Raw genomic sequence first — 27978 nt, forward strand, 5'->3', positions numbered from 1 at the left:
TGCCTTGGAGCTGTGTAGCAATGCCCCCAGGGCTATCTCAGATAGCAGAAATAAATCTGTCTGCCTCCAGTTGTCTCAGCCTAGGTATTAGCAACTTCCCCATGTTGTGTCCCTCCTTACAGAATTTCCTCTTGGCCTTAAACAGTACAATCTCACTCTTCTCAAACTCAGCCTTGTTAACTGCTGCCAAACCTCTAACAGCTCCATGCATGTGTTCCCTTAATCATATCTCTTTGTTTTAGAGGCCTGTGTTTGGTTTCAGAACTAACTTTTTTCATTCCCTGATATTTTACCCCCATAGCTGTAACATGACTACTACCTATTGTTTGCCTATTATTGAAAGAACTTAGATCATATGAACAGAGAAGTCACAAACAAGTTTGTTTCAACAAAATTTGTAATCTGTCCTTACACCTATTTCCAAATTTAAATGAATGTCCTTGTTGGAGGGCCATGAATTCAGTATTGTAGCTGAAGTGATGCTAAGAGTCTCTAAAATAGGATTCCTAGAAGTCAATATTAAAGCCAGATGAGTACAAAGAACCTCTCAGGATTTTGCTACTAGCTCCCAACACAAGGAAGGGTGTACTTCAATATTAAAGGTTGACTGTAGATAGGTAATCAAAGTCTGAATAAGCAATTCATAGTGTCCAAGAGAAACAATTCTCAAGCTGTATTTCATGTGAAATGGAAGTGGGACTGGCAAAGAGATCTTCTGGCTAGTGCTCTTTGAATATGTTTCACTTTGATTCCTGCAGTAATGTGCAAAAACATCTGTTGGACCTGTTAAATCTCCTGTCAGCTGTGGTTCAAGTATTTGTAATTAGTAAAAGTGTTCTATGGTACAAATCTCTTTTTGGCCTGTAGAATAACCTACTCCTTTGATAGTCATGTGAACCATTATGTAGAGATGTCCTCAGACTTCAGGGAGTGGTTACTTTTCTGTATTTTTGTTCTATTTCCTCTCCCTTATCTAGCCACAGCCATTAATAAAATACTACTTTTCGAGTTTAAAAAAAAAAAAAGATGAATAGCTCCTTTAGTAGCTATCTGTCATAATGTTCATTCCCTGTGAGCAGCAGAGGGTGCACTTGTACCTACTAGCTCTTTCGAAACAGTGTCGCTATCTTGGTTGCAGGAGGACTTTGAAGTCCTTGAATCTACTTCCTAAATTCAGAGAAGATAATTTGAATGCCACTTACCTGTTTCTGATTTGTGCGGCACATACTACCCAAAGCAAAACAACTTTTAATTTAAATGAACTAGTCTTTATTTGCATTAAAAATGAGATTTTTCAGACTATAAATTATTTACTGGATTTATCTTGTTTAGCCAAACACTGGTAACATCATTTGGATCTTTTCTGCCTGTTAAATAATTTCTCTCTTTCCCAAAACTTAAAATGAAATGAAGAAGGATCATAACACAGTTGAAATATGTTTAAAACAGTTCTCAGAGTAAGATTTTTTAAGCTAATGTTGGTGGTGTTAGAGTGCCCTTTCTACGTATTCCCAGAGGAAAGTTAGTATTCTTTTAAGTGAAACTATTTTAACAGCAGAACACAAGCCTAAAACAAGCCAGTGTTCTCTAGAGTTCTCAGAAGGTGTAGATTTATTTACTGTAGTTAAATCATAATTAGTTCTCAGGGGATAGTGTATCCTTTAAACTGCTTTATTGCCACCTTATTGGTTTTCTAAATAATCAAAAACTGCTGCTGTTATATTCTAGAGTATGAACAAAAATTCACTCTAAGTAGAAACAAATGTCTGGAATTGTTACTTGTCACTTATTGAAGATAGTGACACCAGTTAGAAAGAATAAGCACTTCCCTGAAAAATATTGAAGAAATACAGCCATGTGTGTTTAAAGAAGCACCTTAAATGAACTATGGTTATATCTTTTTTTCCCAAAATTACCGATTCAGTATTATTTCATTTGATCATTTTTCAGTTAGCTTCTCTTTTTGGATTTTCCATTGCTCTTTTGACCTAATAATAAATTATAACTGAAAATGATGTTCTTAATTTGATGTAAAATATTATTCTCTATTTAAACATTGATGGTAGATTTTAATGAATACAACCGACTGTTCTAGCTGACAATCTTTTTCCATAATTGGCAGGTTGATGTTCAATTTGCCTCAGGAAATGGGTTTAATAGCAATTGCAGTTCGACAAACACAAGGGAAAGGTAAGTTTCCTTACAACACTAACAGAAAGAAGATAGTTTATTGAATTTATTCATTAATGTAGTTCGTTATGTAGATAAATTATAAACAGTAATAGTATTTTTGGATAGCTCATGGGATTGATAATTGGATAGCAATTTTTTCCCCTCTTACTGATTTGAATACAACCCAGGTTAGAAGAGATCAAAAGTAGTTATCTCATGGATGTTTGGTGTCTTACATAGAATGAATTGATGGCTTTGTTATAAATTCCTGCTGAAGAGGCTTTCACATCACATAAACTGCCATCACCACAGTTGGCACTGAACAATACCAGGACCAAAACTCCCATTGACTTCGTTGGAGCAGGACAGGGCCTTGAATTGACATGGAGTCTGTTCTGTGGATAGATGGAAGGCTTCGATCTCCAGGAACCTTTCATGAGTACTTGTTCATTTAAAAAAACATAAGTTCATAAAAACATATGATCTACAAGATAACAAGGAATTTTTGGAAATATATAATGTGCAACCCTTTTGATTTCTTTATAAAGTTTCTATAAACATGACTAACTGAAAGCATATTAACAAAACCAATTCTTTAAAATAGCTATGAAATGTAACATGGTTTTTCTCTGAAATAAGCTGAAACAGTTTTAGATCCCTCCTTTTAGATTTTTTCAGGTAGGTGGTATATCTGTGAAGAAACAAATTCTTATGATGATGCTTTCTACATTAATTAATATGAGCTTTGTAAAAACAAAAATAAAACCCACAACTCCTCTGTCTTACGTGTTTGTTTATTCAATGTTCTGGATTTTTTTCAGGTCGTGGTGGAAATGTCTGGCTCAGTCCTGTGGGATGTGCTCTGTCCACTTTACATCTTTCCATTCCTTTGTGTTCCCAGCTTGGACAGAGAATTCCTTTCATTCAGCATCTGATGTCCCTGGCTGTGGTGGAATCAGTGAGATCAATACCTGGATATCAGGTATCTAATTTTAATTCATTTTAATATTCCTTTCAGTTTCACGTTTCATTGAGTTCAGTCTTTAACCTGACCTTCATAACTAGACTGTCACTGAAACCATAGAGTCTAGCTCTTCAGTAATACTGGACTGTATAGTTGCTAAGTGATTAAAAGAACGGATGGACTTTGCCTTCAGATTTATTTGTATGTATTTTTAATAGATCTGGTGCTTGCGAAGTTAGTGTCTTTTTTTGCATAGATTGAGACTAGCAAACTCATTTCACTTATGATCTGATGAGCATTTGAGACTTGGACTCCAACAATGAAGATTAATTTACCTTTTGCTTTGTCTAACTGTTAGATTCATTTGTTTTGGTTATGAAAGTGTTGAGGAAAAGTGAGAAAAAAATGAATAAAACTGATAAATGCTTTTTTGTTGGTGCATTTCAGTGGCCACTTGGTCTCTTTTAAAGGATTTTTTTCCAACCATTATTGAAGGTTGAAAACTGATTTCTAAAGCAAGAAGTTAAGACTGTTGCTCTCAGGAGGGAATCAAATGTCCTATCATCAGTGTTCAAATGAAGAACCAATCTTCTTCATCACCTCATATATCTCTTTTTTCATGTTATCATTTTCTAATATTTGCTATTTGTTAAACTTTGGTATTTTACAGAAGTAGTTAACTAAAGCACATTTCCTATATTACTCAAAATAAATGCCTTATATATATTTACACATGAACTTTATTATAGTGGCACGCAATAGCTTTGCTATTGTTTAAGGTCTGTCAGCCCTTCTATTAAAACCTCCTAACTTCAGCACTTCATAACTTGACTGTAAAAATTGCTCCATACTGAAATTTGCCCAATAAAAATCCTTTGGCTGGGGAGGTCAGTATTTTTAACTATTGAAAATAAAAAGGGGAAGAGGGGTTAGTTGTTTAAAGTATGAGTCTAAAAGCAGAAAAGGTGATAATGGTTTAAGAATCTTTTTTGCTTCTGTGCCTCTCTCCATAATGTGTCATATACAGCAGCTACTTTTCAATGAATTCTTTTAAAAAAAAAAAGAGTCTTTTCAAGAGCAGCAACTTGATTGACATAATAGATGATATTAGTACAGAAGGAATAATTGTGTCAATAACACACACAGTTGAGTCTACCAAGTATACATTTGTATTTTTTATAATAGCTTGTTCTGACCAAACAAGAAGTTGTTTATCTTGTAAGAAACAAACACACACACTTCCTAAGAATGAATTAACTGCATAGTTGGACCTATTAAATTACATCATTTCAGTGATCATCAAATTAATATGTTGTGACTGTCATCATCCTGAACTAAGTGAAAGAAAGGATTTCTGTACTCCTTTTGAAGTTTTTTAAAGAAAGAAAATTAAACACAGACAATGGATTAAAATGATGTTAAGGGTCTGACTTGAATCCATGAAAGCAAGGAAATTCAAAGTTAAATCTGAAGATCTATGTTTAAATTGCCCCATTGGACCTAGGGTAATGGAGGGCTCTCCACATGGCGGATGAACATATGTGCCATATGAGCTGCAGTAGCTGGGAACAATGGGCTAAGTTATGGATGAGGTTTCAGTCTTAGCTCTACATTTCCATATCTTTTTGCGTAAATCAGACCTTTATTATTACTTAACATACTTTTGATGTGGTTTATTATGCTCAAACTCTATTCCAGGATTTTCATACAAAAGTATCAAATGTATGTGTCTCAGTTTATCAGTCAGTCATTTTTAGAGGTTTGTCTTAAGTGTTCACAATTTTAAACAGACAGCAGTTGAAGCTACTGTCCACAGTTCTGGATTCTTACTGGGAAAATCTGACATTTCAGTTCAAAGTTTTTTTTGCAGATGTCAATGCTGTGAATATAAACAGACAAACCTTATACACCATATCATTTCTTTTGTTTCTGTCTCAGAACAGGATTCAGGAGCCAGTACCTAACATAAATAAAAATAACATGTGTCATCACTACATGTAACCAACTAAATTAGTGCAAAATAATGCATTGTATGTTATACCTGACAGTAAATCCTTTCGAAACAATGGTAGTTATGCAGCAGCTCATCTTACCTCATTATATTATGACAAAAAACTCATGTCACCATTACAGTTCATCTTGAAAACTAGTACTACGGTAGAACTATCTGCTGTTCTAATATCAAGCAGTCAGTTCCTTAGCAGTACAAATGTCTGGTTTTAGGACTTCTCTACATGGGAAGTTAGTGTGGAACAAGCTAGGGTGTGAAATAAAACACAATAGCTATTTTGCCCTAGCTCTCCACATAGACATTCTTATTCTGGACTAAGTGCCTTTCAATGGGTTAGCCTAATCCACTTTAAAGTAGAATTAGTATAAAATAGCTGTTGCACTTTAAATTCTGACCCTAGCTCAGTGGTCCTCAAACTGTGAAGTGGGCCCACCTAGGGATCATGGAAAAACATTTAGGAGGGTGCGACATGGCCTGGGCCAGCCCCCATGTGGGGCAGGGAGGGATCCTCACCCAGCCCCACTCTGCCTCCAGCTCCCAGCTACAGCCCTGGATGTGCTCCTGGCCCAGGCCACAGTTTCGACCCCCGGATCCTGGGGGCCGTGGACCAGGTAAGACAAAAAAAAAGCTTGGGGACTACTGCCCTAGCTTAATTCACACTAACTTTTTTATGTAAACAAGCTAGCGATGTATATTTTTTGAACTTCTGAGTCTGTTACAGTTTATTTACTCAGAGAATAATGGCCTGCATGGGATGCCTTGAGAAGATCTGTTAATCCTGACATGCTGAATGGTTTAGCTGTGGCATGCTTTGAAAAGAACTATATTTCCCAAGAACCTTCTGTAAATCTGCACTGAAATGAGTATAGTTGAGTGCTTGTGGTAATGAATATGAATTAGTGATGTTCTCTTATGATTCTTTATGATACCAGAATAAGTTAGCATTTCCTGTCCAGATAATCAAAGACATCTGTGTAATGAAATCCTCCCTGGCCTTTAAATCTGTCAGGAAAGTAGACATAGACCCAGGTGCAGTTTCACACATCCTGTAAAGGGATTTCATAATCTACAAAAGGGGAGGGTGTAACCAGACTCTTGTACTCATGGGCACCTCCCCTAATTTGCCTCTTGGGATCCAGTCATATGCAGTTTTTCAAGCTCCAGGAAGCACATTTGCTTTCCTTTTACATTAAAGTAGCTGGTGCAAAGTTTAATTCAGTTCTGTGGTTTTAACAAAAACTTCTCTATTGCAATGGACTGGTGTCATGTGATTCAGTTTGTGTTTCCAATCCTCTGGTATAGATGGAACATAGCTGCAAAAAATGTGAATATTTTAGGACTATTTACATAGTTAGTCGGACAATTTACATAGTTGTGAACTGGAATTTTCTCCTGCCTGCTACATTTCCTTTCTTCTTCGAGTGCTTGCTCATGTCGATTCCATGGTACACAGCTGTGGAAGAGTTTTTGCTTTAGTAGTATCTGTAGGGTTCCCTCTGTAGTCCCAGGCTCATGCAATAGTATATGAGGTGCCACCAGCCCTGTACCCTCTCAGTTTCTTCTTTCCGCCTGTGACGGTTGTTGGAATAGCTTTCTCTCTTGCGTTCGCAGGTGCCTAGTGGTTCTTTCATAAATCCTTGTTAATAGTCCTTGTAAATAGTTAGTTAGTTGAATGGATGGATCTGTCCGTCTCTCCATTCTGTCAGGCATGCCCTAGTCCCTGTGCTTCAAACTGTGTTGTGTTTGCCATAAGCCTTTCCCACTTCATGACCTGACGATAATTTAAAGTGTTTAGGGGAAACACACATGAGGGATAAGTGCAAGATTTGCAAAGGCTTCAGGCCATGGACTAAGAAAGACAGGGACATTTGCCTGAAAGCTCTGTTAATGGAGGCACCACTCAGTCTGGCCTAAGAACCTTCCAGCTCGGATGCGGTGCCAAATACTTCAGCATCGGTGTGGAGAACCCCACCAGCACCAAGCCCTTCTCAATGCAGTTTGCTTTAGTTGGTTCTGAAGAAATGGCAAAAGAAGCAGCACGCTGATAGAGGCTCTTCCCCTGCGCTGGAGAGAGATAAAAAGGCGGGGTCAGACAAAGGACCCGCGTTGGGCCAGTCATCTGCTCTGGAGCAGTTAGAGCCAGACTCTCCTACCAGGGCTGCAAGCTCTTTGAGGGAACCACACTCAACTCCTGGAAGTGGAAAGGAACCCCTCCACCTAAGTGTCCTCAACACCGGAGGCCTTTCAGGCATCCAGGGACTTGATGGCCCTCCCAGTGCCTCCCACTCCGCTGACCTTACCTCCGGCACTGGAGCCAGAAAAGGCACCCATCTCCAGGGGTAAACTGCCATGATGCCGCCACAGTGGTCAGACAACTGGCACCCTTCCCCATCTCGGCACCAGTCCACGACACCTCAGCTAAGATCTCCAATGCCACAATGAAAGTCTCCTCCATCTCAACCCCGGTCCCTGGCACTGTGCTCCCAGTCTCTGACCCGGAGGAGAGACTCACCAGCTGCGTATCACCGGTCTTGGTCTCTCCAGTACTGGTCATCGCCCTTATGGCACCGGTCAACGGTAGCATTACAGTGGTCGCCGGACCCCCGGCACTGATCCCCAGCACCACACAGACCACTCCGCTTTAGTGCAGCACCACTCGGGGGAATCCCGTCACTGGTCGCCATCTCCCTGGCACTGCTCCCCGATTCCGCACTGCAGCCAACAGGAGGAGCCAATGTCGGCTCCACTATGGTCCCCAAGGGAGGAACTGTCCTTCTCAGAGTCAAAGGGGGGGCTCAGTCACCAGCCTCAGAAATGCAGCTTGGCAGGCATACCACATTTGGTGCCGGTCCGGCAGCAGGTGCCTGGCCTCAAGGACAATGGCTTATCCAGTAGCCATACTGGAACCCCTGGGGGATCCCATTGGCATCAGGTCCTTATTTGCGCCAGTCTTTCCACAGCAATGTCCAGAAAACAATCTGCGGCACTGACCAGTCTGGCACGGGACCCAGACTCGGGATCTGATACCGGCACCGAACCGCAGGACTTGGAGTAGAGACGGCTCACCTTAAAGAGGAGCCAGCACCACTCCCTCCCCCCCACCAGAGTTACCATCGTCCTCCTCATCCCTGGACACAGGAGTGCCTGGCGTGCCTCTCCCAATACTGCCAGATGATTTTCAAGCCCACTAAGAACTCCTTAAAAGGATGGTGTCCAACCTGGGCATGGAGGCTGAGGAACTCACAGAGCCTACAGACAGTCTCTTTGACATCTGGTGGCTGTGGCACTGGCTAAAGTTGCATTGCTGGTGTATGAGGGGGTGCTGGAGGTGGTCAGAGCCCTATGGCAGAACCCCTCCTCCCTACCACCAATATCCAAGGGGGCCAAGAAGAAATACTATGTTCCAGCCAAGGGATATGAATACCTGTTCTCCCACCCATCCACCGGATCCCTGTGGTGGCTGCGGCAAACAAATGGGGCAGGCAGGGCCATCCAAGTTCAATGCCTAAAAACAAGGATGCTAGGAAGCTGGACTTGTTTGTAAGAAAGATTTATTTCATAGCCAGTCTTCAACTCAGAATCTCCAACTAATCTCCAAGCGTTGCTGGGGAGATGTAACATTTGGGACTCTGTAGCCAAATTCAAGGACACCAGGCATGAGTTTATGTCCATCTTAGAGAAGGGCAATGTGGTGGCCAGAGCCTCCATCCAAATGGTGCTGGATGCTGCTGACTCCACGACTAGGTTGATGGCTTTGGGGGTATCAATGCGACACTGTTCCTGGCTACAATCCTCAAGATTGTCTCAGGAGGTGCAGCAGTCTATTCAGGACCTCCCCTTCAAGGGGGAACACCCTATTTTTGAAGCAGACTGATACCAGCCCACAAAAGCTTATGCCCGCAGAAATTTGTTAGTCTTTAAGGTGCTATAGGACTCTCGTTGTTTTTTGCTGTATACAGACTAACATGGCTACCCTTCTGGAACTTATTGTCTATGATTTTGAGATTTTCAGGGAAGAGCTCTGCTATATCACTTTACAGTCCCTATTTATAGTTATTTATAGTTCCTTTAAGCCATGGGTATCTACTATATAGCTTTTTACTGAAATAACTACTCTCAGCCCTCTGTGATTGCTGCCAACCTTCAAAATAAATCACCACGAAACTTTGGGCTGGGTCAAGGCATCCAGAAGATGCAGTTTCCCCTACAGATGTTACTTTCTTTGGGGTTGAGGAATAAGCCTCAAGAATGGGAAAGATATTATTTCAAGGTGAGACCATCAACTTTCTATTTGGTATTTGGATTTTTGGAAGTCATGAGTTTCCATCTTAAGTTGTTATACTTACCAGTGTAACCACAAATATGTGCTTAGTCAAGACTCAAATTCAAAGAATAGTTCTGTGTCTAACTCATTGCTCTGTAATGCATTTTGATGTACTTTGAGTAAGAAAGAACTAAATTATCATGTTCCAAGATAGCAGAGAAATATGGCATTTGCAGAAAACTGAGTGATGGCAGAGCCATGTCTCCTGTAGTCCTTATAATGGAACAGCAAGATATCTTTATATACATTTACATTTATTTCTTTAGGATATTGACCTGCGAGTGAAGTGGCCAAATGATATTTACTACAGTGACCTTATGAAGCTTGGTGGGGTTCTGGTAAATTCTACACTTATGGGAAACACATTTCACATACTTATTGGTAAGTGTCTAAATAATTTTCAAGCTTTTTAGGCCATTTTTTATAAAGTTATTTAATTATTCTTAATGCCTATACAAGTTCGAACTACAAGAACAAGAGCAAATGAGGACAAGTGGGTATGCTGGTATGCAAACCATGATATTCACTAAACCAAAAGAAAACATAAAAAATAAATGTCTTCAGTGATCTATACCATACATATGATTGGCTGGGAGGAGCTAAATACAAGCATCTGGACTGGTATAGCAGATTTTGAAGAATTAAAAATAACAGGTATGGAAAATTTTCTTTCATAGTGAGTCACAAAAACTGGGCACTAGGGAAAAAGTTTACTATATCTTTTTAATGTTTTTTTCCCAATAAGGAAGAGTAACTAAGGTGTTAAATAATTATGCTTTTTAAGTCAGCAGGAAATGAGTATGTATACCCAGAAGTATTTTCATTTCCCCGTTTGTCTTTTTATAATTTGTTGATCATGACCTATGCTTGATGACGTGTTTCTTCAAAAACCGATAGGGACTAGGTCAATTACTCAGATTTCTCAGACCTACCAAAAGTAAAATTTGGGGAAAAGTTGGGAAGATTTTTTAATCCAGATTCATTCATCCATTTAGTCTTTGAAGAAAGGAAACCCAGTTTCACTGTTCTGGAAGACTGATTACGAGAAAGCTCTAAGTGTGGACTGTCCACTCACATTTTCCAGCAAAGTCCAAATACTCTAATATGGAAGGACTTTTGGATGCATAACCATGCAAATAAATCTATTCGGGTGTTTCTGTTGTCCTACATTTTCATGTCTGATAATCGTGCTGTATGTTTTTCCTTCTCTATGCAGTGAGGAGTGGAATAATTCTCTCACATGTGCTGAGGAGCAAGCTCTGTGCTCTGTAGAGGAAGGTCCAGAATGTCCTGCCTCCTCAAAGCAATTATTTAACTTTTGATAAGTCTAAAAACTACATGGAAGTTCCTTGACAAGTCCAGAAGGTTAACCGGGAAGATTATAGTTATTGTTTAGCATTGGTACATAAGCACAACATATGTGTACAGTATTTTACAGGGAGAATGAAGACATGGTTCCTATACAGATGGCTTAAAGAGCTGAATAAGTTACACAGTTTCTTAAGTCAGTCATCGCCTTTCTTTTCACAGTAGTTGCAGCCGTTGCACCTTCTGTTGAATTCATACCTTTAAAAGGCACTTTTCTTTTTAATGAATCTACAGAAAGAGAATGGAAGGTGCTTTTGAGACACAGTTATGAAGCCTTCTCTATGTCTTTTACAGCATTTGGTGCTTCCCTATGTTTTTCCTGAGCCGTTCCAACCCAAGAGTAATACCTATAAAAGAATTTATCATCTAAAGACAAGAAGGTCAAACCCATCTTAAAAATAAATTAAAATCACCTTTTTCATAGCAATTACTTTTCTTGATTCATTACATTTCAGTATTAGATCTGGAGCTGCTAAATAAATGCACTAAAAAATTTAGATACAAAATGGAACTTACTAATTCCATCCTTTCAGTGATCTCCAGTAGAGATATCATGACAACGGTAGGTCTGAAAAGAGGGGATTAAGAAGTTCATAAAATCCAAAAGTTCCTGAGATTTCTGTATCAGTGTCAGTGCTACCAATAGAAGGTTCTTTTCTGTCTTATCCCCATATTCCTCCAAGGAATATGTGATCTGGTAACAGCATTGTGTGTTCTGTTGACAACATTTAGAGTAGAGGGTAATCTAACTGTTCTTAGATTAGTAGCATGGTCAAACTCCTACAACCCAAGATGCAAAATGTGCCATCTGTTTTCGACAGGCTTCAGTCTGATCCTCTGCTCACATTTTTGTCAGGCTTTGCAAGATAGTTGATATCTTTTCTTTTGCTGTCACAGATTTTGGAAAAAGAGTCATGAAATTGCTAGTACATTAGTATCTAGGGTCATTATTCATATATACATGTTTGAGTGCAAATATCTGTGTTTGAGTTATAACCTTGTGTTAATTTTTCTCCTTATTTTCTTGTTAGATAATCCACTTCTCCCTACTTCCAATGGTATTGATATATTTTGGCTAAATATTACTGTAGATCTTTCTTTTGTGCGTATTCTAATTATTAACAATCAAAGTAACTAAGTTACTTAAAGAGATCCTTCTCTCTCTAGGTAATTCTGGGTGAATTAATTCCATATTTTCATGGTCTCATTAGTATCAAGTTTATAAAATAATATAACCTATAGCTTCCTACAGAAGAAGGCAGTTTACTCTTGAACCTGAGCGAGAAGTCTGGCCTAACTGCACAGGGAAAGGAAAATCCACATTATATGGGAATTTGGCAGTGGGGAAAGAGAATAAATAGTTAATACAAGGTTTTCTTTACATCTCCCAAAGCCTGTTTCAGGAGGCTGCAAGAAAGGTGCCCAAGAGCCATATAATAAGAATGGCTTTTTGCCAACATTATCATAGCTGGAGAGATCTCAGTGAGAAACTTGAGGCTTCAAAAGGATATTATGGCAAGATAGATTAAACTATCTGGAGTCTAATTCTGAAGTCTGACTCTTCAGGGCTTTTCCAAGAATACCAATTGCTGACTTGTGAGCTGAGGAAAAAGACATAGTTTTCAGAATGTGAAATCAGTTAACTGTAATAAATAGAAGAGGCTCTTAGTCACATGCTAGGCTGCTAGATAAAACTTAGTTTCATATTGTGGTTCATCGTCTGCTTTCAGATAGTTTGGTAGCTGGCTGTCAACAATTTAGGGGATTTTCAGTTTGTTGTTGGAAATCTAGACAGCACAGCTAGCACCTTTCTTGTTCCTAAATCTTCTCTTTAGTTACAAGTTATTATGAGTTTGGTAGGATGGCAATTTCGTGATGGGACTGTGTTAGAGCTGTTTAAGCTGGCATTTATTGGCAGAAAGAAGTTTAAGGGAGGATGGAACATAAATGTTAGCTAGGTTCTGAGTGGTAATTAGCAGCATACATGGATTTGGGAATGCAAGAAATTGATGAAAAACAATACAGTGAGGGAAAAATCCTTTATGAAAACCTTTAGAAAAATCTGCACCAAATGGTTGAACAAAGTGCAAACACATTTGTTATATGATAAGAAATAATTTACTTTTGCAAATAAATAAATCAACATTTCCTACTCCTCACCCTTGATTTTTCTTCCTCAGGTTGTGGATTTAATGTGAATAATAGCAATCCCACCATATGCATCAATGATCTCATCATGGACTACAATAAGAAAAATGTGACAAAACTAAGTACCTTAACAACAGACTACCTGATTGCTAGGAGCGTAACTGTGCTGGAAAGACTGATAGACACATTTCAGGAGAAAGGATCTAATGGAGTTCTTCCCTTGTATTATAAATATTGGATACATGCGTAAGTATAGCTTTCTCTTCTATTAACCTTTTCCTAAGCTCTCCCTTTAGAAAATTAGGAATAACTCATAGATGTCTTGCCTTCCATTGTAAATGTTCCACTAGATTGCCTTTTACAGCAGTACTGACTCACTCATGATTTACTTAGGAGCATATTTTCAGTATTTATATTGGTGTTAGACTAGCATAGATAAAAAATATTAATGTATTCACATTTATTACAAAACTTTGCCAGGCATCTTGCATGTATCATCTCCCAAAACAATGAGAATATTTAGGGTTTTATAGCTATTTGTTTTGCTTATGTTGAAGATGTGCTGTACTAATGATTATCAAAAATCATGTTGTAAAAGGTTCTACAAAAGGGATCTAAGGAGAAGATAAAGGAGTGCTACTGAAGATCATTATTATCTCTAGAGATTCAGAGAAATGAGGAATAACACTATCTTTAATAGAAGAGACTCGATGCTCTCCCTATACTGTTTATCATGATTGTTCTTTGTTAGTCATCCTTGTTGAATTGTTTTATAACTGATATAAAATCCACAACCAGCTCTGCTGAATTTTAGCCATTGTTCTGTTTCAAAGGAGGAAAAAGGTCACGTAGCTAATATAATCAGTTATTTTTATGATGTGCTCAACTTTATTTCTAAGTGATTAACTAGTGCTCTCTTTTTTTTTGTAGTGGTAAGCAAGTCCGTCTCTGGAGTGATGAGGGCCCAGTAGCATGGATAGTTGGAATAGATGATTGTGGATTCCTTCAAGTTTATGAGGAAGGCAAAGGTGTAGAGTCTGTGCACCCAGATGGCAACTCATTTGACATGCTGAAAAACCTTATAATTTCAAAGCAGCAATAGACCTTGGAGTTGGTGAAAAGGCTGCTCTAAGAGGACTGTTCAGTATTCAGCATCTAGCAGTTGAACTTGGCTATATACAATATATCAAACTAGAATGATTTGGAGCTGAAATATAGAAGCACTATGCGTATAGGCTACATAGTGCATTTTGAATTATTGTTTCATTTCTGCTGTGTTTTCTAGCCAGTGGCTCTAAGGACCAGTTAGTATTTTCTGTGCATTTTTCATGTTGCATATTTTTAACTGTAGGGGTGAGAGGTAGCTTATGATTAGGAGAAATCAATTTTTTACCAATCTCTAGTTTCTTCTTTCTTGACATGGATAGCTTAGTTGAAAGTTGCTACAAAATTGTTATCCCGTTACTGGAGACCTGTAATCTTTCACTAATACTCTATTTAAAAAAAAAAAGAACTCATGGTATGGTACTCTTTATTAGTAGCATTTACATTAGGGAGGTATTTGCAATGGAAGATGTTTGATCATGTTAAGCTCATCATTAATTCAACGCATTTGAGAAACTAAAAAGACTGCATACATTTGTTTTAAAAAAATGTATGTCTGCATAATGTATTTTTCATTGTGGCTTTGCTTTGGGTATAAGCAGTAAAAATGTTTAAATTACTTACTATGAAATTTTAAATAAATGAGTTCTGCTTATGTCAGCTATGGAAGACACAAGGTGAAAGGTGAATCCCACCCAAATGATGAAACAAGAGAAGGAAACCTTGCTCTGAAGGTCTCCTCTGCTAGCAATGACTCTAGTGAAAAAGGCACAGTGAGGGGATTTCTGTTGCAACTATCCATCTAAAATCTCTTTTAATGTACTTTCATACTGTTTCCCAAAGCAAGCCTCCTCTTGTGGTGTTACTAATCAAACCCAAGGAATTTAACTGATTACTTGAAAGTGCTCTGCTGTCCAGCCTGCAACCTTATTTAACTGCTGGGTCGGATACAGCAGATAAGACAGTATGTGACTGAAAGGCATTAGGTGAGAAGCTGAACTTGAGCTCCCAGCTGCGTGGAGATACTTTCAGGCTCTTCTTCTGGAGCAGTCAAATTTCCATTGACAGCCTGGTCACCTGAGCAGTGACCTCAATCCAATTCCCACACATCAATATATGTCAGGTGTGACTTGGCCCATGGTCAGCTACATCTCCTAATGTGGACTGCCATTGGTTATTACTACACTCTGCCCCTAGGAAGCTTGGCTCAATCAAGTGGGTTCCCACAAATGCACTCCTGCTTTCTAGCCAGAAATGGAATTTGTGGGTTTAAAGTTCTCTTCATAAATAACCAGGAAACGTAAGGAGATTGGCTCAATTAGAAATCCAAGAAATCTTAAAGGAGTTGGCCTGTAATGGTAGATTAGAGTGATCCTTACATATTGGGATTTGGATGCTTTGTCAGTAAATTGCTGGCCATTAAGTTTTCTGTGTATTTAAAGTGAGGATTTTGACCTCCATGTCATAGTCTCTCTCGCTTTCTGCCTTCCACAACAGTCAGTTTCTTACATCAGACAGGACTGCACACCAAAAAATGATAGAAGTAGCTCAACAGAGACTAAATAAAGACTGAATGACTCATGTAATATACAATATGTAGACAATAGTACCCACTTCCCCCCACTAGAACTTGGTTGGGGGGGAAGCTTACTTTGAAACTACTTTGGACTGGAAACTTTTGACTACTGACTTATAGATACATACATCATTACTGATTCTTTTAATATTCAAATTTCAGTTTGAGTTACTAAATTTAAATACCGAGAGGAAGTCTTGCAATGTGTTCGCAGCTTCTCTTTTTATCCTAATAGGTTTCTCCTTCTCTTCGCTTCTTCTCTATCTTTCCTTCATACAGTTTATGAATGATGCATGTTGCTACTTGTCAACTGCAGAAGGCGGAATTTTGATACTGCTTTTTACTCCTTCCACATCCCCAGCTTTCACTAGTGAAAAGAAAATTCAACGATGCTCTTAGATCTTCTTGATTCAGTTTATTTCATCATGAAAGCCTTCTCTTGACACAGAGCAGTACATTCCCAATCTGATTATTGTATAGCTAAATTAATTCTAGAAAACTGCTGCTTGTGTTGCAGTCCTTAATATAAAATCTGACTGTTGCTATCAGGGCAGTCAGGCAGCCTTTTTGTAAAGCAGAATTAACATAGTTAGGGCTATACCATTGATGTTTTGCCTCAGAGCAGAGCTGATTTGAGTGCAGGGGCGAGCGCAAGGAGGGGCAAGCAGGGACACAGTCCCTCCCCAGTTGGCGGAGGCACAGAACTCCTCTGGAGCCAGGGTGGGGAGAGCAAGTGCCTCCTGCTCCAGGTTGGGGCAGGACGGCAGCCAGGGGAGAGCCAGCTCCTTGGGCCCCAGGGCTGTGGGTGAGGAGCTAGCTCCTCCAGCCGCTAGGCCACAAGTGGGGGGAAGAGCCAGCTTTTCTGGCTGTGGGGGTGGGAAGCCAGCTCCTCCAGCTGTGGTGGGCACAGAAAGCGCCCCTCCAAAAGCTGCCACATTTTTATTCCTGTGCACCTCCCTGTTTGAGTGTGACTTACATTTTAAATGTGACAACATATTGCCCATACTGTAGTGAGTTCAATAGCAACAACAGTTCTGGAAATTTCCATATGAAATCATAAACTTCATAACAGAGATAAACCTGAACCGAAATCCCGATTCAGCTACACCCAAACTTCAGGAAATTTGGATCCAGATTTGAAGTTGGTGGCCTGCCCTGATCTCTGTCATGGACTGAATCAAAAGCCTGAATTCAAACACCCTAAAACACTGGGAAAGTTTGGATCAACATCTAGATCCAAAATGTGCCCTTCATAGATGCTGACCTGTGTGCCTACATGGAGTCTCATGGACTTCTTTGAGACTCTGCAAGGGAATACAGGTCTGCCCACATAGATTGTTAGGGCTGCCTGGGTATAATTACCCACACCCACACACTCTTTTGATCAGCAGGAAGGGCAATGCAGCAACCTGGCCCCCAACTGCTTCTGCCCATCCTGTCCATACCTGTAAACTTCCCCTTTCTCCCCACGTGCTGTAAGGGACCCCTTAAAGGGGCATCACCCCTTTTCCTTCAGCTAGCCACACAAAGACCCACTCACCTGAACTTTGGCACATTATCCCAGTACCAGGGACAGGTCCAAGAAAACGAGTAAGAGGAAGAAATGTACTCCTTCTTGTGGGCAGAGCTGTGTCTGTAAAACTTCACTTAGCTGAAATGTCACTGGACCTGTAGAGCAGGCAGATATATTTCTTTAACTATATAATAAAATGCCAACAGTCTTTCATAGCTGCTATCATTCCTTTTTGGATTTCTGGGGGGGGAGGGGGGGAGTTCTGTATGAAAAACGTGTTTTGTTTATGTTTTAATCTGTAATGCTATTCTGGACATATAACATTGGAAAAAAGTTATCATTTAATTTTCTTTTTGTAAATGAAAATCAATGAAGTGTGGACATGTCAGAGCCCAAGTAGATCATGTGGGAATACTACTTTTACCTTTATGCTTTTTAATGGCTTGTTCTTGTGTGTACAAGTCTACCTACTGTCTTGAGCGGGGGAAAAACAGCCTTGAATTAGCTTAAATATTTGTCATAAACCTGACTTTTGTTTCAGATGTACCAAAGAATTTTACAAAGAAAATTCCTGTTTTATACAGAAAAGCTGAATAAGGTCATTCTGACTAGCAGCTGTTACTGTCAAGAAAGCCTTTTTATACCACACTGATTTTAAGGTGTATGGGGAACACAGCCAATCTCATTGTTTTCATGCCAGACTTGGCCCAAAAAAAGTCATGGAATTTTTGTATGACAGCTACTTTTTTGTTAAAAAAAAAAATCCCTATACAAAATAGACAAATAAAGCATAGAAATATGTATGGGCAAAGGCAGAAAGTCAGCCATCCCAAAATCTGGAAGTATAACACTGAAAATGTGTAATGTCATTAAAATGTCCAGATTAGTAAAATGCCTATTTCATTTTGAGGCTGATGTCACATCTCAAGCTATTTTCTTGATGAATTGCTTTAAAAAATACTTCATTATGGTACCCGTATTTCTTGCAGTTTGAGCTTTTTCTCCTGGCCTCAGCTATAAAACTCATTATATGTGAAAAATATCACTATAGATTGTTTATTGATATCACCACTTCTGCTGAGGGGGAAAGAGGGGCATCTTTCCGTCTGTCTGTCTATCGCTTTGGAAAGAGTGAAACAATCAGTTGTATCCAGACAGAGCTGATGCCATTTCTAGAGCTTTTAAAATTAATCAGGTACTTAGAATTAAGAGTTCAAGATCTGAGCAAACCTCATTCCTGGTATGCTGTTTTATTAGCCTGTGGTGCATTTTTAAATATATATATATCCTGTAAGTATAATATACCTCGAGGGCTACTATCTAGAAATTGTGTTGAAAAATGTTTAAATCTTTATCCTGCAGCACAACAATAGCAGGTAAGAAAATGTTTTTGGGACAGGGAGAGCGTTGGGGAAATAATAATTAAAGATATTTTGTTCCTTTTTGATTCGGCCACAGGACCTTAGTAATTTGAAAATTTTCTGGTCTTAAACTAGGTTGGGAACTACGATGAGACATATGCAAAAAAATACAGCTCAGAAATACCTGGCATGGAAAGAAGTAGTACATAACTCATGCTTCCGTTCAGCGATGCCTCTTTTAGTGGAGTGCCACAGAACTCTCGTTGTTTTTGCTGTATACAGACTAACACGGCTACCCCTCTGGAACTTAGATACCATAGTTAGAACCTTTTAAAACTAGCTGATTTCTTGGGGAGCTGTATTTGTGGAGCACACATGCATTTCTCAGTGGTGTTTATGCTACTGAAGTGATGCATAGCACTGGCCAGGCACTAAAATAGTGCTAAAGCTGTGGTGAAGCTGCTCCCTCACCATTAACAATTGGGACTTAGATGGGAACAAAAAACGAAGAATTACAGCAGTTAACAAAATATAGTCCTGCAAATAGTTTGGGAAAAGGAGTTGCAATCAATTATTGTAAATTTGTGGTGTATTTAAAATACTCCATTAGCAGGTTTTATTCAGCAGATGGTTATTTTCATCCCTTAAAGATGAGGCTATTTCTATCAAACTGCTATGCATAGTTGGAATAAAATAACGTAAACCGTTGCATTTTATAATTTGAAAGAATCATCTCTAAATTAATGCTGTCAAATATATGATTACAATTAAAAACTCAAAATAAATGTTCAAAAACATCTCCATTATGTATCTGTCTTTTTTAATGATACCTAAGGATACGATTCTGTCACAGAGGTCACAGATTCTGTGACTTTCCAGGACCACTGCTGGGGCAGGTTGGACCAACTTTCAGCCCCAGGGCTGCCAGAGCAGCGGCTGCTGGAACAGCTGACCGGCAGCCATCCCAAGGCCGCCAGAACAGCTGACCTGCAACCAGCCTCGGGACCACCAGACCAGCAACCCCTGGGATTGGGTCGGCCCCTGCCACAGAAGCAGTGGAAGGATTGGAGCGCCGCAAGCCCCAGCAGTGTTGTTTGTCCCTCCTCCCCCAGGGTATTTTTAGTGGAAGTCAAAGACAGGTTGCGGGCTTCCATGAATTTTTGTTTACTGCCTCTGACCTGACCATGACTTTTATTAAAAATACCCGTGACAGAATCTTAATGATACCTTAGGCTTGTATTTTAAAAAAATCAAACCCATTACTGCTTTGGCTATTGTATTTATTAATATTTTAAGTTTTATTTTATATAATAAATAAGCAAAATATGCCTTATTTTTAGGGAATTCATATAATTCTGAGCATTAATAATCTGTTTGAACTATTTGGCAACTGTATGTGAAAATTAAACAAAAATACATTTTTGCATCATATTAAAAAAAACTGTAATGTTCCAAGAAAAAAGTGGACTCACCCTCATTTGTTCTGAGAAATAACTGAGATGGGTTGAAAAAAATACATTTACTGTCACATTTTGTGAATTTCAGACACGTACCAATATTCCAGCAGATATCCCATTCTTTCATAAAAATAGCATGTTTTGTGTGTGACCTATATTTTCTAACCTGCATGTTGTGTTTAGAATGAGTAAATGCACTGAATAACTTTAGAAACTACAGGGATGTATTCAATAGAAAAGCCCATTACTGCACTTACATCTGTTGTGATATTTCTGCTAATAGCATACAAACTTTGAGACACCAATAAGTGATTTATGTTTCCAATTCATTCTTCATTAAAATTCTGTATTTCTCTTTACATAGTTTCCTTGCTATGCCAGGAACCCGCTAACACGTGAAAAAGCCTGTAGAGTTGCACAAGGAAGGTATTTCTGGCTCAAATGAACAAGGTAGAGAGAAGGGAAATGAAATGTTTTTTTCCCTAGTATATTCTGATTCACACTCCACTTACATGGAATATTTTTCCTAATATTAAAAAAACTACCGTCAATTCTTGCACCATATACTGCACTGAGTTATGCACAGTGAACATCTGTAGTTTAACTGTCTACAAGTATATTGTGAACTCATATTTTATAGAATTGTTCATTCATGTTCCAGATGTGAGTATGCAATAAGTATGTCTATTTTGAGGTGGCCAGGGGAAATGTTGCACATTTGTTTTTTAATCACAAATATATGTTCTGAAACTTAATCCATATTATCATATGTGAATGCATAATTGATTCTCTATTTCCTAACTATAAATTTCTATGAATCGGAACCTCATGTACTATAAAACATCTGCAGGAGAATGATGGAACACCTCCATAATGTGTATTCATTGAATACAGCCCCGAAGTGTGAACAACAAGGTAGATGCTGGAAATTACTTTTGTGGTGTTTTACTGAAAAACATCACTTACTTTTTTCTTTAAACAAAAAAGCACCTTTTTGAAATCATGTTTTCACAATGAAGACCCACTCAAGAGAACAGAAAATACACTAGACTGACTTCGTGTGCAGCACACCCTGCTAGTGGTATATATAGCAAAACGTAGTGTGGATGAGCTATGCTTCAGGTTTCTTCTTAACAATGTAGACAATGTCAGTTTTCTCATTGCAGGACATTTTTAATTTTAAAAAATTCACACACAAGTCTTGGCATAGTTGTACTCTTTCAGGAATTATATTGGCTACATACATTAGTGACACTAGTTTGGGAGGTCAATTAAACAATGAGAACAAAGCACTTTTATCTAATCATATCAATACTGATAATAAAATTCACTTGTAAAATTCCTTTAGACCTGACCCCTCTCTATCTTTAGAGAAGCACTTATAGTGAACATTTTTGTAAAGGCATCAAAATTCTAGTAGCTACTAATAAATATTTTTGTTGAGCATTATCGTGAAAGTATGCATGGGCAGGAAAAAAGGATTTTAAGCAAATTAAATATTCAGTTAACTGTAAACTTGCCAGTACAATGCATCAGTTGAATTGCAAAATAAGGTTCTTTCAATGCTATTAACCTTTTAATAGGAAGGCAGTAAAAATACTGAAAATTGTTTTTAAACACATCTTTAAAGCATTTCTGTTTACTTATTATAACCATAAATATTCATAAAAACCTAGGAAGGTGAATGAATTTTGTTTCTGTTTATGAAATACAGAAAATGCTTTATTAATTAAAAATGTATACATTTTATTTCAACCTCTAACATATTTGTCTTTACCAAGGTGTAACCCATGAGCATGTTTTGCACTAGCCATATGAGTAATTTCTTTAGAGATACTGCTACAGAGCATGAGACATTTAGATTTAGCTGTGGCAGATAAAAGCTTTTATAATGTAATCTAGCCTTGAATGGAACTAAAAAAAAAAAAGCTAGATATTGCTGACTCAAGTCTACAATGCAGCCTTCCTATAAAATACCATCTGACTCCAATGTTTGTACTAGTTAACGTTTGTATTATTTTAGGGAGTCGTTCGTCATTTTATCAAGACCTAAAGAATTTTTGGGGAGGTGATGGAGATGATGTGTGCTGATCATGTCTATTCTCAGTAGAACATACATAAATAAGTTTATTTCCTGATTTGTACACTGTAGGGAGAGGTGAAAATAAATAATTGGTACTTTATTGAAAATACTGAACAAAACTAAGCAGATGGGGATTTTCTGCTAATCTTAAATGCTTTTTTCTGGATAGTTTATTGTATCTAACCATGAGAGCTGTGCGAAATGTTCAGCTCCAACCAAAAATGTACTCAAACTGCTTTGTATAACTTGTCCATCTGTCCATCAAAGTTTTTTGTGGTGTGAGAGAATCTGTTAAACATGAATCTTGACCTTGGGTCGACAAGGAGATTCAACCTTGAGAAAGTCCAGTTAGTTAAAACCTGAACTTTTTCAAAACTTCAGAAACTGTCACCATGTTTTGAACCAAGCTTGTAAAGTTTCACTGAATTCTCTTCACTATTTCCATGGCTGTTTATAAGAAATGTCTGGTGTTCCTATCAGGATGGTCTTTTGAATATTTGTTTGAAAAAATGCACCATCTTCTCCCAGTATATCCAGTTATACACACTTCAAAAAGTTATTTCTTATCACAGTATTTTTTATTGGGAGTAATTTTCAGTGCTTGCAGCATGATCTCACATTGTGCCAATCTTGCTATGACAAGATCAATAACTTTTTAATATGTATCTGTGTCTACTAGTTTGACATAGTATTATCCCTCTGGAATACACTGTGAGAGAAACAAGCTGTGAATTCCTGACACCATGTTAAAATATATCATAAAGCTAGAATTATCAAACTTTGTTTTAGACTATTAAAATCATTAATAAGAATTCCAAGACAATGTGATTTGTGGTTAGTTCATGCAATTATGTCATGAATACTTAGGATTAATTACCATTTTTTAAACGGCATCCATTTGTCAGATTGTTTACAACATGGATGGAAAATTGTTCTAATATTTCATAGTGTTTGCCATAGAACATTTAAACTAAAATGTATGGTTTATATTAATGGTAATGTCTTGAATATATTTTGGAGTCCTTTTTTTTTTTAAAAAAAGAAAAAAGAAGGGTGCCTTTATATAATTCTGGGCATATCACACTTACTGTTTAATTTTGTTACATATTGTAAAACAACAAAAATATGATCTTCATATGGCTTCTTATTGGCAGAACATACACCAGAAATTAATCTATAACAATGAAGCACTGAAGCTAGATGTGTGTTTTTCTGACCTTAAAGGTACTATTACACATAGCTTGCCAAGAACACATACAAGTTTGTCCCTTATTGACCTTCTGCTATGCTCAGTAAATGTAACCATGTTTTCTCATGCTTTTTAGAAATCCTTGCAGTTTGGGTTTGTTTTTAATTAAGAAATACATTTCTATTATCGTCACCTCCCATTGGCTATTATTACAGAAGTTCCGATATAATGGGGTAGTGCAGTCTCCTTGTGGGTTTCTGGAGAAGAGGTTGATGATGGACTTTGGTTTTTGTAAATAAATGTGTTTACCTCTTCAGAAGTGTATCCATAATTTTCTGCTACATGTCCTGTTGCTGTACATGAGGAGGCTTGAAATGTACCATGTTTGGCTAAAATGTGGTGGTAGTTCAGAAATACAAATGGGACTTGTCCAGTAGTTCTCGTATCCATCATATGTTCATTTTCAGAGTCATGATCGAGCTTTACTGTCATTCTGTCCTCGTTGTCTAGTTCATCCAGATTTGTAGCATGATGGCTAATATGCCCATATTTTGGTTCTTTCATACATATTCTCCTTGTTTGTTCATATACTGTTGGCACTGGCAGGAGATGACTTAATTGTCCAATAGCTTTAGCCTGGAAACATTCTGATTTTGGCAACAAGGAATTAGCTATGGAGTTTGAAAAAGACTTTTCATTGACACACATTTTTTCTTGTAAGTCTCTGCTGAAAGCTAACTTGTTTTCTTCTTTAATGAGATGATGAGATGGATGTATCCTGCTTTCCATTTTGTTGGGTTTCATGATGCTGGCGTTGTAAATCTCTTCTTTGTATCTGCTGTTGGGCATGGATGTTGCACAGCTTGTAAAGCTGTCCGATGTAGCATCAACATTGTATCTTCTGTTTGGTATGGGCACTTTTAGGGAAAATAAATAAAGTATTAATTGCTGAAAATTAACACAACGTATTATGAGTTGTGTTAGAGACTCACTTTTTATGATTTAACATTAATACCAGCTAAATTTGGGCTTAATTCAAAGCTCACTGACTTCAGTGGCTTTGAATCAGACCCTTTGACTGTACTGAAAAACCAGAAACAGATATGGAAGTGTGTAAGGCAATTGGCACTTTAGTTGCTCTACACTGTAATTTTTCAATTCGGAAAATGTTTTGATTGCATGATTAGATGTACTTTTCATTGTTTGTCTGTGTGGCTGTAAATTGAAATGATTAAATCAGGAAATTTAACACGGACTTAAACATTTGGAAAGGGGATATTGATTTGTTATCAAAACTTTATATTTTTGAAACCTCTTTGTCAAAGCTTCAAAATCTATCCCCCAAAATAAATGTTACATCTTTATTATGTATTAAATTAAGAGTTGAACAGGACTTTATTCTTGTTGCCAGTGTGTGTATGGGGGGGAGGGAATTACTTAAACTCTTAAAGGGGCCATATACAAATGGATCTAGACTTACATCCTGTTATATTGGCTTTGTAAATTTTTAATTTATCTGAAATGAAATTTAGCACTAGATATTAAAAATACCTGTAGCAGAGCAGTAGAAATGCCACATAACAAGGGTAATATTATACTTATGCTTTATCAAAAACAGTCCAAAAACTTGGAGTTTGAAGATCAGAATACTAAATCATAGATGAGCCTGAGATGCAAAGGTCAGTTCTGGATCCAAGGTATCCCAGTCTTCAAGGATATTTGAATGTGGGATTTTGGTTCCATCCCCTCTCTCTGAAATACAAAAATGTCTGCTGCATCTCTTCTCAATAAGATGTACTCTCTCTAGGGATTTAAGGATACATTACTTAATAGTAGTTGGTTGCATTGTTTTCTTTTTGTTTCACCCTGCCTTTCTGTTTCGTGCCATTTTGCCTACAGATGATGGGAGAAGCAGCTATCTGTTTTATTCCTATCCTATCTGACTAAAGTTATGCAATATTCAACCAGAGCATAAAATGCAGTTTCTCATTAGTAATAATCTGAGCTCTCTAGTCTCAATGCCAAGAAACAGATGTTATTTGAATGTCTGATATTAAAGGTTATTTAGGCACTCAAAGTCTCAGTAAAAGTAAGTATAACTTAGGCTCCTAAGTGACTTTTGAAAAAGGAACTTGGGCTGTTCAAAAATTTTACCCAACATGTTACAGCGTCTACACTGCAGCTGGGATGTGCTTCCCAGTGTGGGTAACCGGATGTGCTAGGTTTGCTTTTGAGCTAGCACACTAAAAATAGCAGTGTAGCTCGGAGTAGCCACCTGTGTATGTACTCTAGAGGTCAGGTTGGATTGGTAGTCAGGTAGCTAGCCCAAGCTGCTGCCTCTGTGGCCGCCAGCTACATGGCTCTTTTTAGCGCACTAGCTCAAACACAGCAAGCTTATGTCTGTCTACCCATGCTGGGAAGCACGCTGCCAGCTGTTGTGTAGACATATCCTTACATAGGTTTCACCCTGTAGTGATTGCTGACATCTCTGCCACTAAAATATTTACTGCTGCAGACATAGTGAAGCCATCAACTACACACAATCTCCACTGATTTCAGTGGGAGTTGCAGCACATAACTAATAACAGAATTTGGTCCAGAATGCTGGACTTAGTTTTTTCAAAAACTAAATAAAAGGATAAACTAACTTTGAAATATTATTTTTAATTTTTTTTATAAATTTCACACTAAACAGTACACACACTTTGTTAAGAGACAAAATGACACCTTAGTTCACAAGTGAAAGCAGTGTTTAATTCTTATAGCACTAAAGGCTTTTCTACACATGGAAATTTACTGGTATAATTATACTCAATAGTTGTACTAGTAGAACTTCTTGTGTGGATGCTCTTATTCTGGAATATGAGTGTCTTTTTGCAGTTTAGTTTATGTTGCTTGGAAGCAGTACACTGGTATAGTTATGCCAGTAAATTTTCCTGTGTAGATAATCCCTAAGATGCAATATATCTGCTCTATTTATTGCAGTTTGGAGCAGAATTTAGCTTCTGTCCCTATTCCCTATTAGCAGAAGCCCCATTTCCTTTACTGCTGCTTCCTTTCATCCAAATAAGACCCCCCTCCCCCAACTTAAGCACTCAATTTTAAAGACCTGGGGATTAGCCAGTATCATAAGAATTAAAAGAACCCAGTCTTGTATTTTTGTTTTGTAAGTAGCCTATTGAATTCTATTATTGACAGCTATAGTTTGCGGTTAATTTTTGGCCTTTCCTATTTATGGAGTATGGATTTAATCTAAAGTTAAAGCTAAAGATAAATCTGACAGTTTAGTTTACCTCTCTGGTTGTAGGACAACTTCACCACATTTATGGGGTTTTGGAGCAGCAGAACACAAAACATTATTGGTCATGTATACACTAGCTTTTGTTTTGTTTGCTCAGTCTCAGAACACTTTTTTGGAACTAGGGTAGAGTTAGCCCAGGGTCTTTGCTGAAGAAGCCCAAGTACACCCTGGTGGAGGCTTCTCATGGGATGCCCTCCAGTGGGAAATTTAGTGGTTGAAAGCAGACGCAGAGCACCATGCTGCCACAGGAAGTAGTTTACACCAGGACTGGTTCAGCTAATACTGTCATCCTCACAGCTGCAGGGCTCTCAACCCCATCAGACACACAATGAAATGCCTGTGACAGATTTACTGCTTGTTCTCCAGGGTTGAATTGTGTGAAGTAAAAGCTGCTTTACAATGGCTAGGAGGCACTGCATTAATTCGGGACGCATTTCCTGTCAACTCTCTCGTCCCCCAGTGGGACTGAGTTCTCCCTGTAGGCATGGCAGACAGTTTGGGACAGGTGAGACAGAGGATGTTGCACAATTAACATTGGGCCTTACAACAGAAGGTCACAAAGGCTTTGCAGAAGGGCCCTTGTACTTGCCTCTGTTCACAACAACTGACACTAGCAAGAGCAAACCTGGTCCATTCTTCATCGTGTCTCCACTAATCCTCACTGAGTGGTTGCACTCTTTCCCTCACGAACTGGGTGCAACTCAAGTGATTTGAAAGGAACACTGGGAAGTCTGGCAGAAGCACCTTCCCTCCAACCTTAAGAATGGCCATGCTGCTTTCCAGCGTTGGCTATTCTTGTTTTAAACTTTGTCCCTTTTTAAAATTGCAGCAGCTGTGAGCACTTTTTCCTCCTTCTCTTTCTGTTCCTCTCCGGGGAATTTTTTCCCCACGTAGGGACCACTCTGAGGAACACACTCTACCTGGAGATGGTGGAGCAGACCAGAAAAGGACAGTCAAAGTCCAGAGAGTGACCAATATATAAGAAACACTGGCAGCCAGGTATTTTATTCTCAGTATGCACAACTCAGAGAGTCTCATTCTACCAGCAGAAAAGGCTCTGAAGCTGAAAGGCAAAGTTGTCCTCAGTCTTCACATTGCCGCACTCCATTTCAGAACATGTAGCACTGGAAGGAAAGGAACCTGGAACCATCCCAAGCCACACAGATTCTGATGTCTCTCAGGCCTGATCTACACTGCGGGCAAAATTTGGCTGCAGTCGACAGGAGTTACACAAACTGAGTAGCTTGCCTAACTTCTGTCGACTTTGTAACATCCCTTTAGGGTACGTCAATGCAGCGCTACGTTTTTTGAGGAGGTGGTTTTATTAGATTGACTGCCACTCAATCGAACCGGAAAAATTGATCTGACGGTGGCAAATTTGTTGCCATCACTGTGTACATAGCCCCA

The 27978-nt window shown here is 38.4% G+C and overlaps 2 protein-coding genes across 9 annotated transcripts in view; one reads left to right on the forward strand and one right to left on the reverse strand.

Annotated features, from left to right (window-relative positions):
- The window catches only part of HLCS (holocarboxylase synthetase), a 216539-nt gene extending 199120 nt beyond the window's left edge, over positions 1-17419 (forward strand). For all 5 annotated transcript variants that reach the window (XM_067545271.1, XM_067545270.1, XM_067545269.1 and 2 more), the window contains exons 7-11: positions 2123-2190; positions 2994-3154; positions 9738-9852; positions 13020-13233; positions 13918-17419. In XM_067545271.1, the coding sequence (XP_067401372.1) occupies positions 2123-2190; positions 2994-3154; positions 9738-9852; positions 13020-13233; positions 13918-14089 (730 nt within the window). In that variant the 3' untranslated portion in view covers positions 14090-17419. The remainder of the gene's footprint in view (positions 1-2122; positions 2191-2993; positions 3155-9737; positions 9853-13019; positions 13234-13917) is intronic.
- The window catches only part of SIM2 (SIM bHLH transcription factor 2), an 89196-nt gene continuing 66183 nt past the window's right edge, over positions 4966-27978 (reverse strand). For 3 of the 4 annotated variants that reach the window (XM_067545275.1, XM_067545274.1, XM_067545276.1), the window contains exon 11: positions 19619-24187. In XM_067545275.1, the coding sequence (XP_067401376.1) occupies positions 23460-24187 (728 nt within the window). In that variant the 3' untranslated portion in view covers positions 19619-23459. Of the gene's footprint in view, positions 5097-19618; positions 24188-27978 lie in introns of those variants that run through there. The other variant, XM_067545280.1, reaches the window with a different exon arrangement.

Source organism: Emydura macquarii, unplaced genomic scaffold (assembly GCF_026122565.2).
Source record: "Emydura macquarii macquarii isolate MOO-44397 ecotype Brisbane River unplaced genomic scaffold, CSIRO-AGI_Emac_v2 contig_1043, whole genome shotgun sequence".
NCBI lineage: Eukaryota > Metazoa > Chordata > Testudines > Chelidae > Emydura > Emydura macquarii.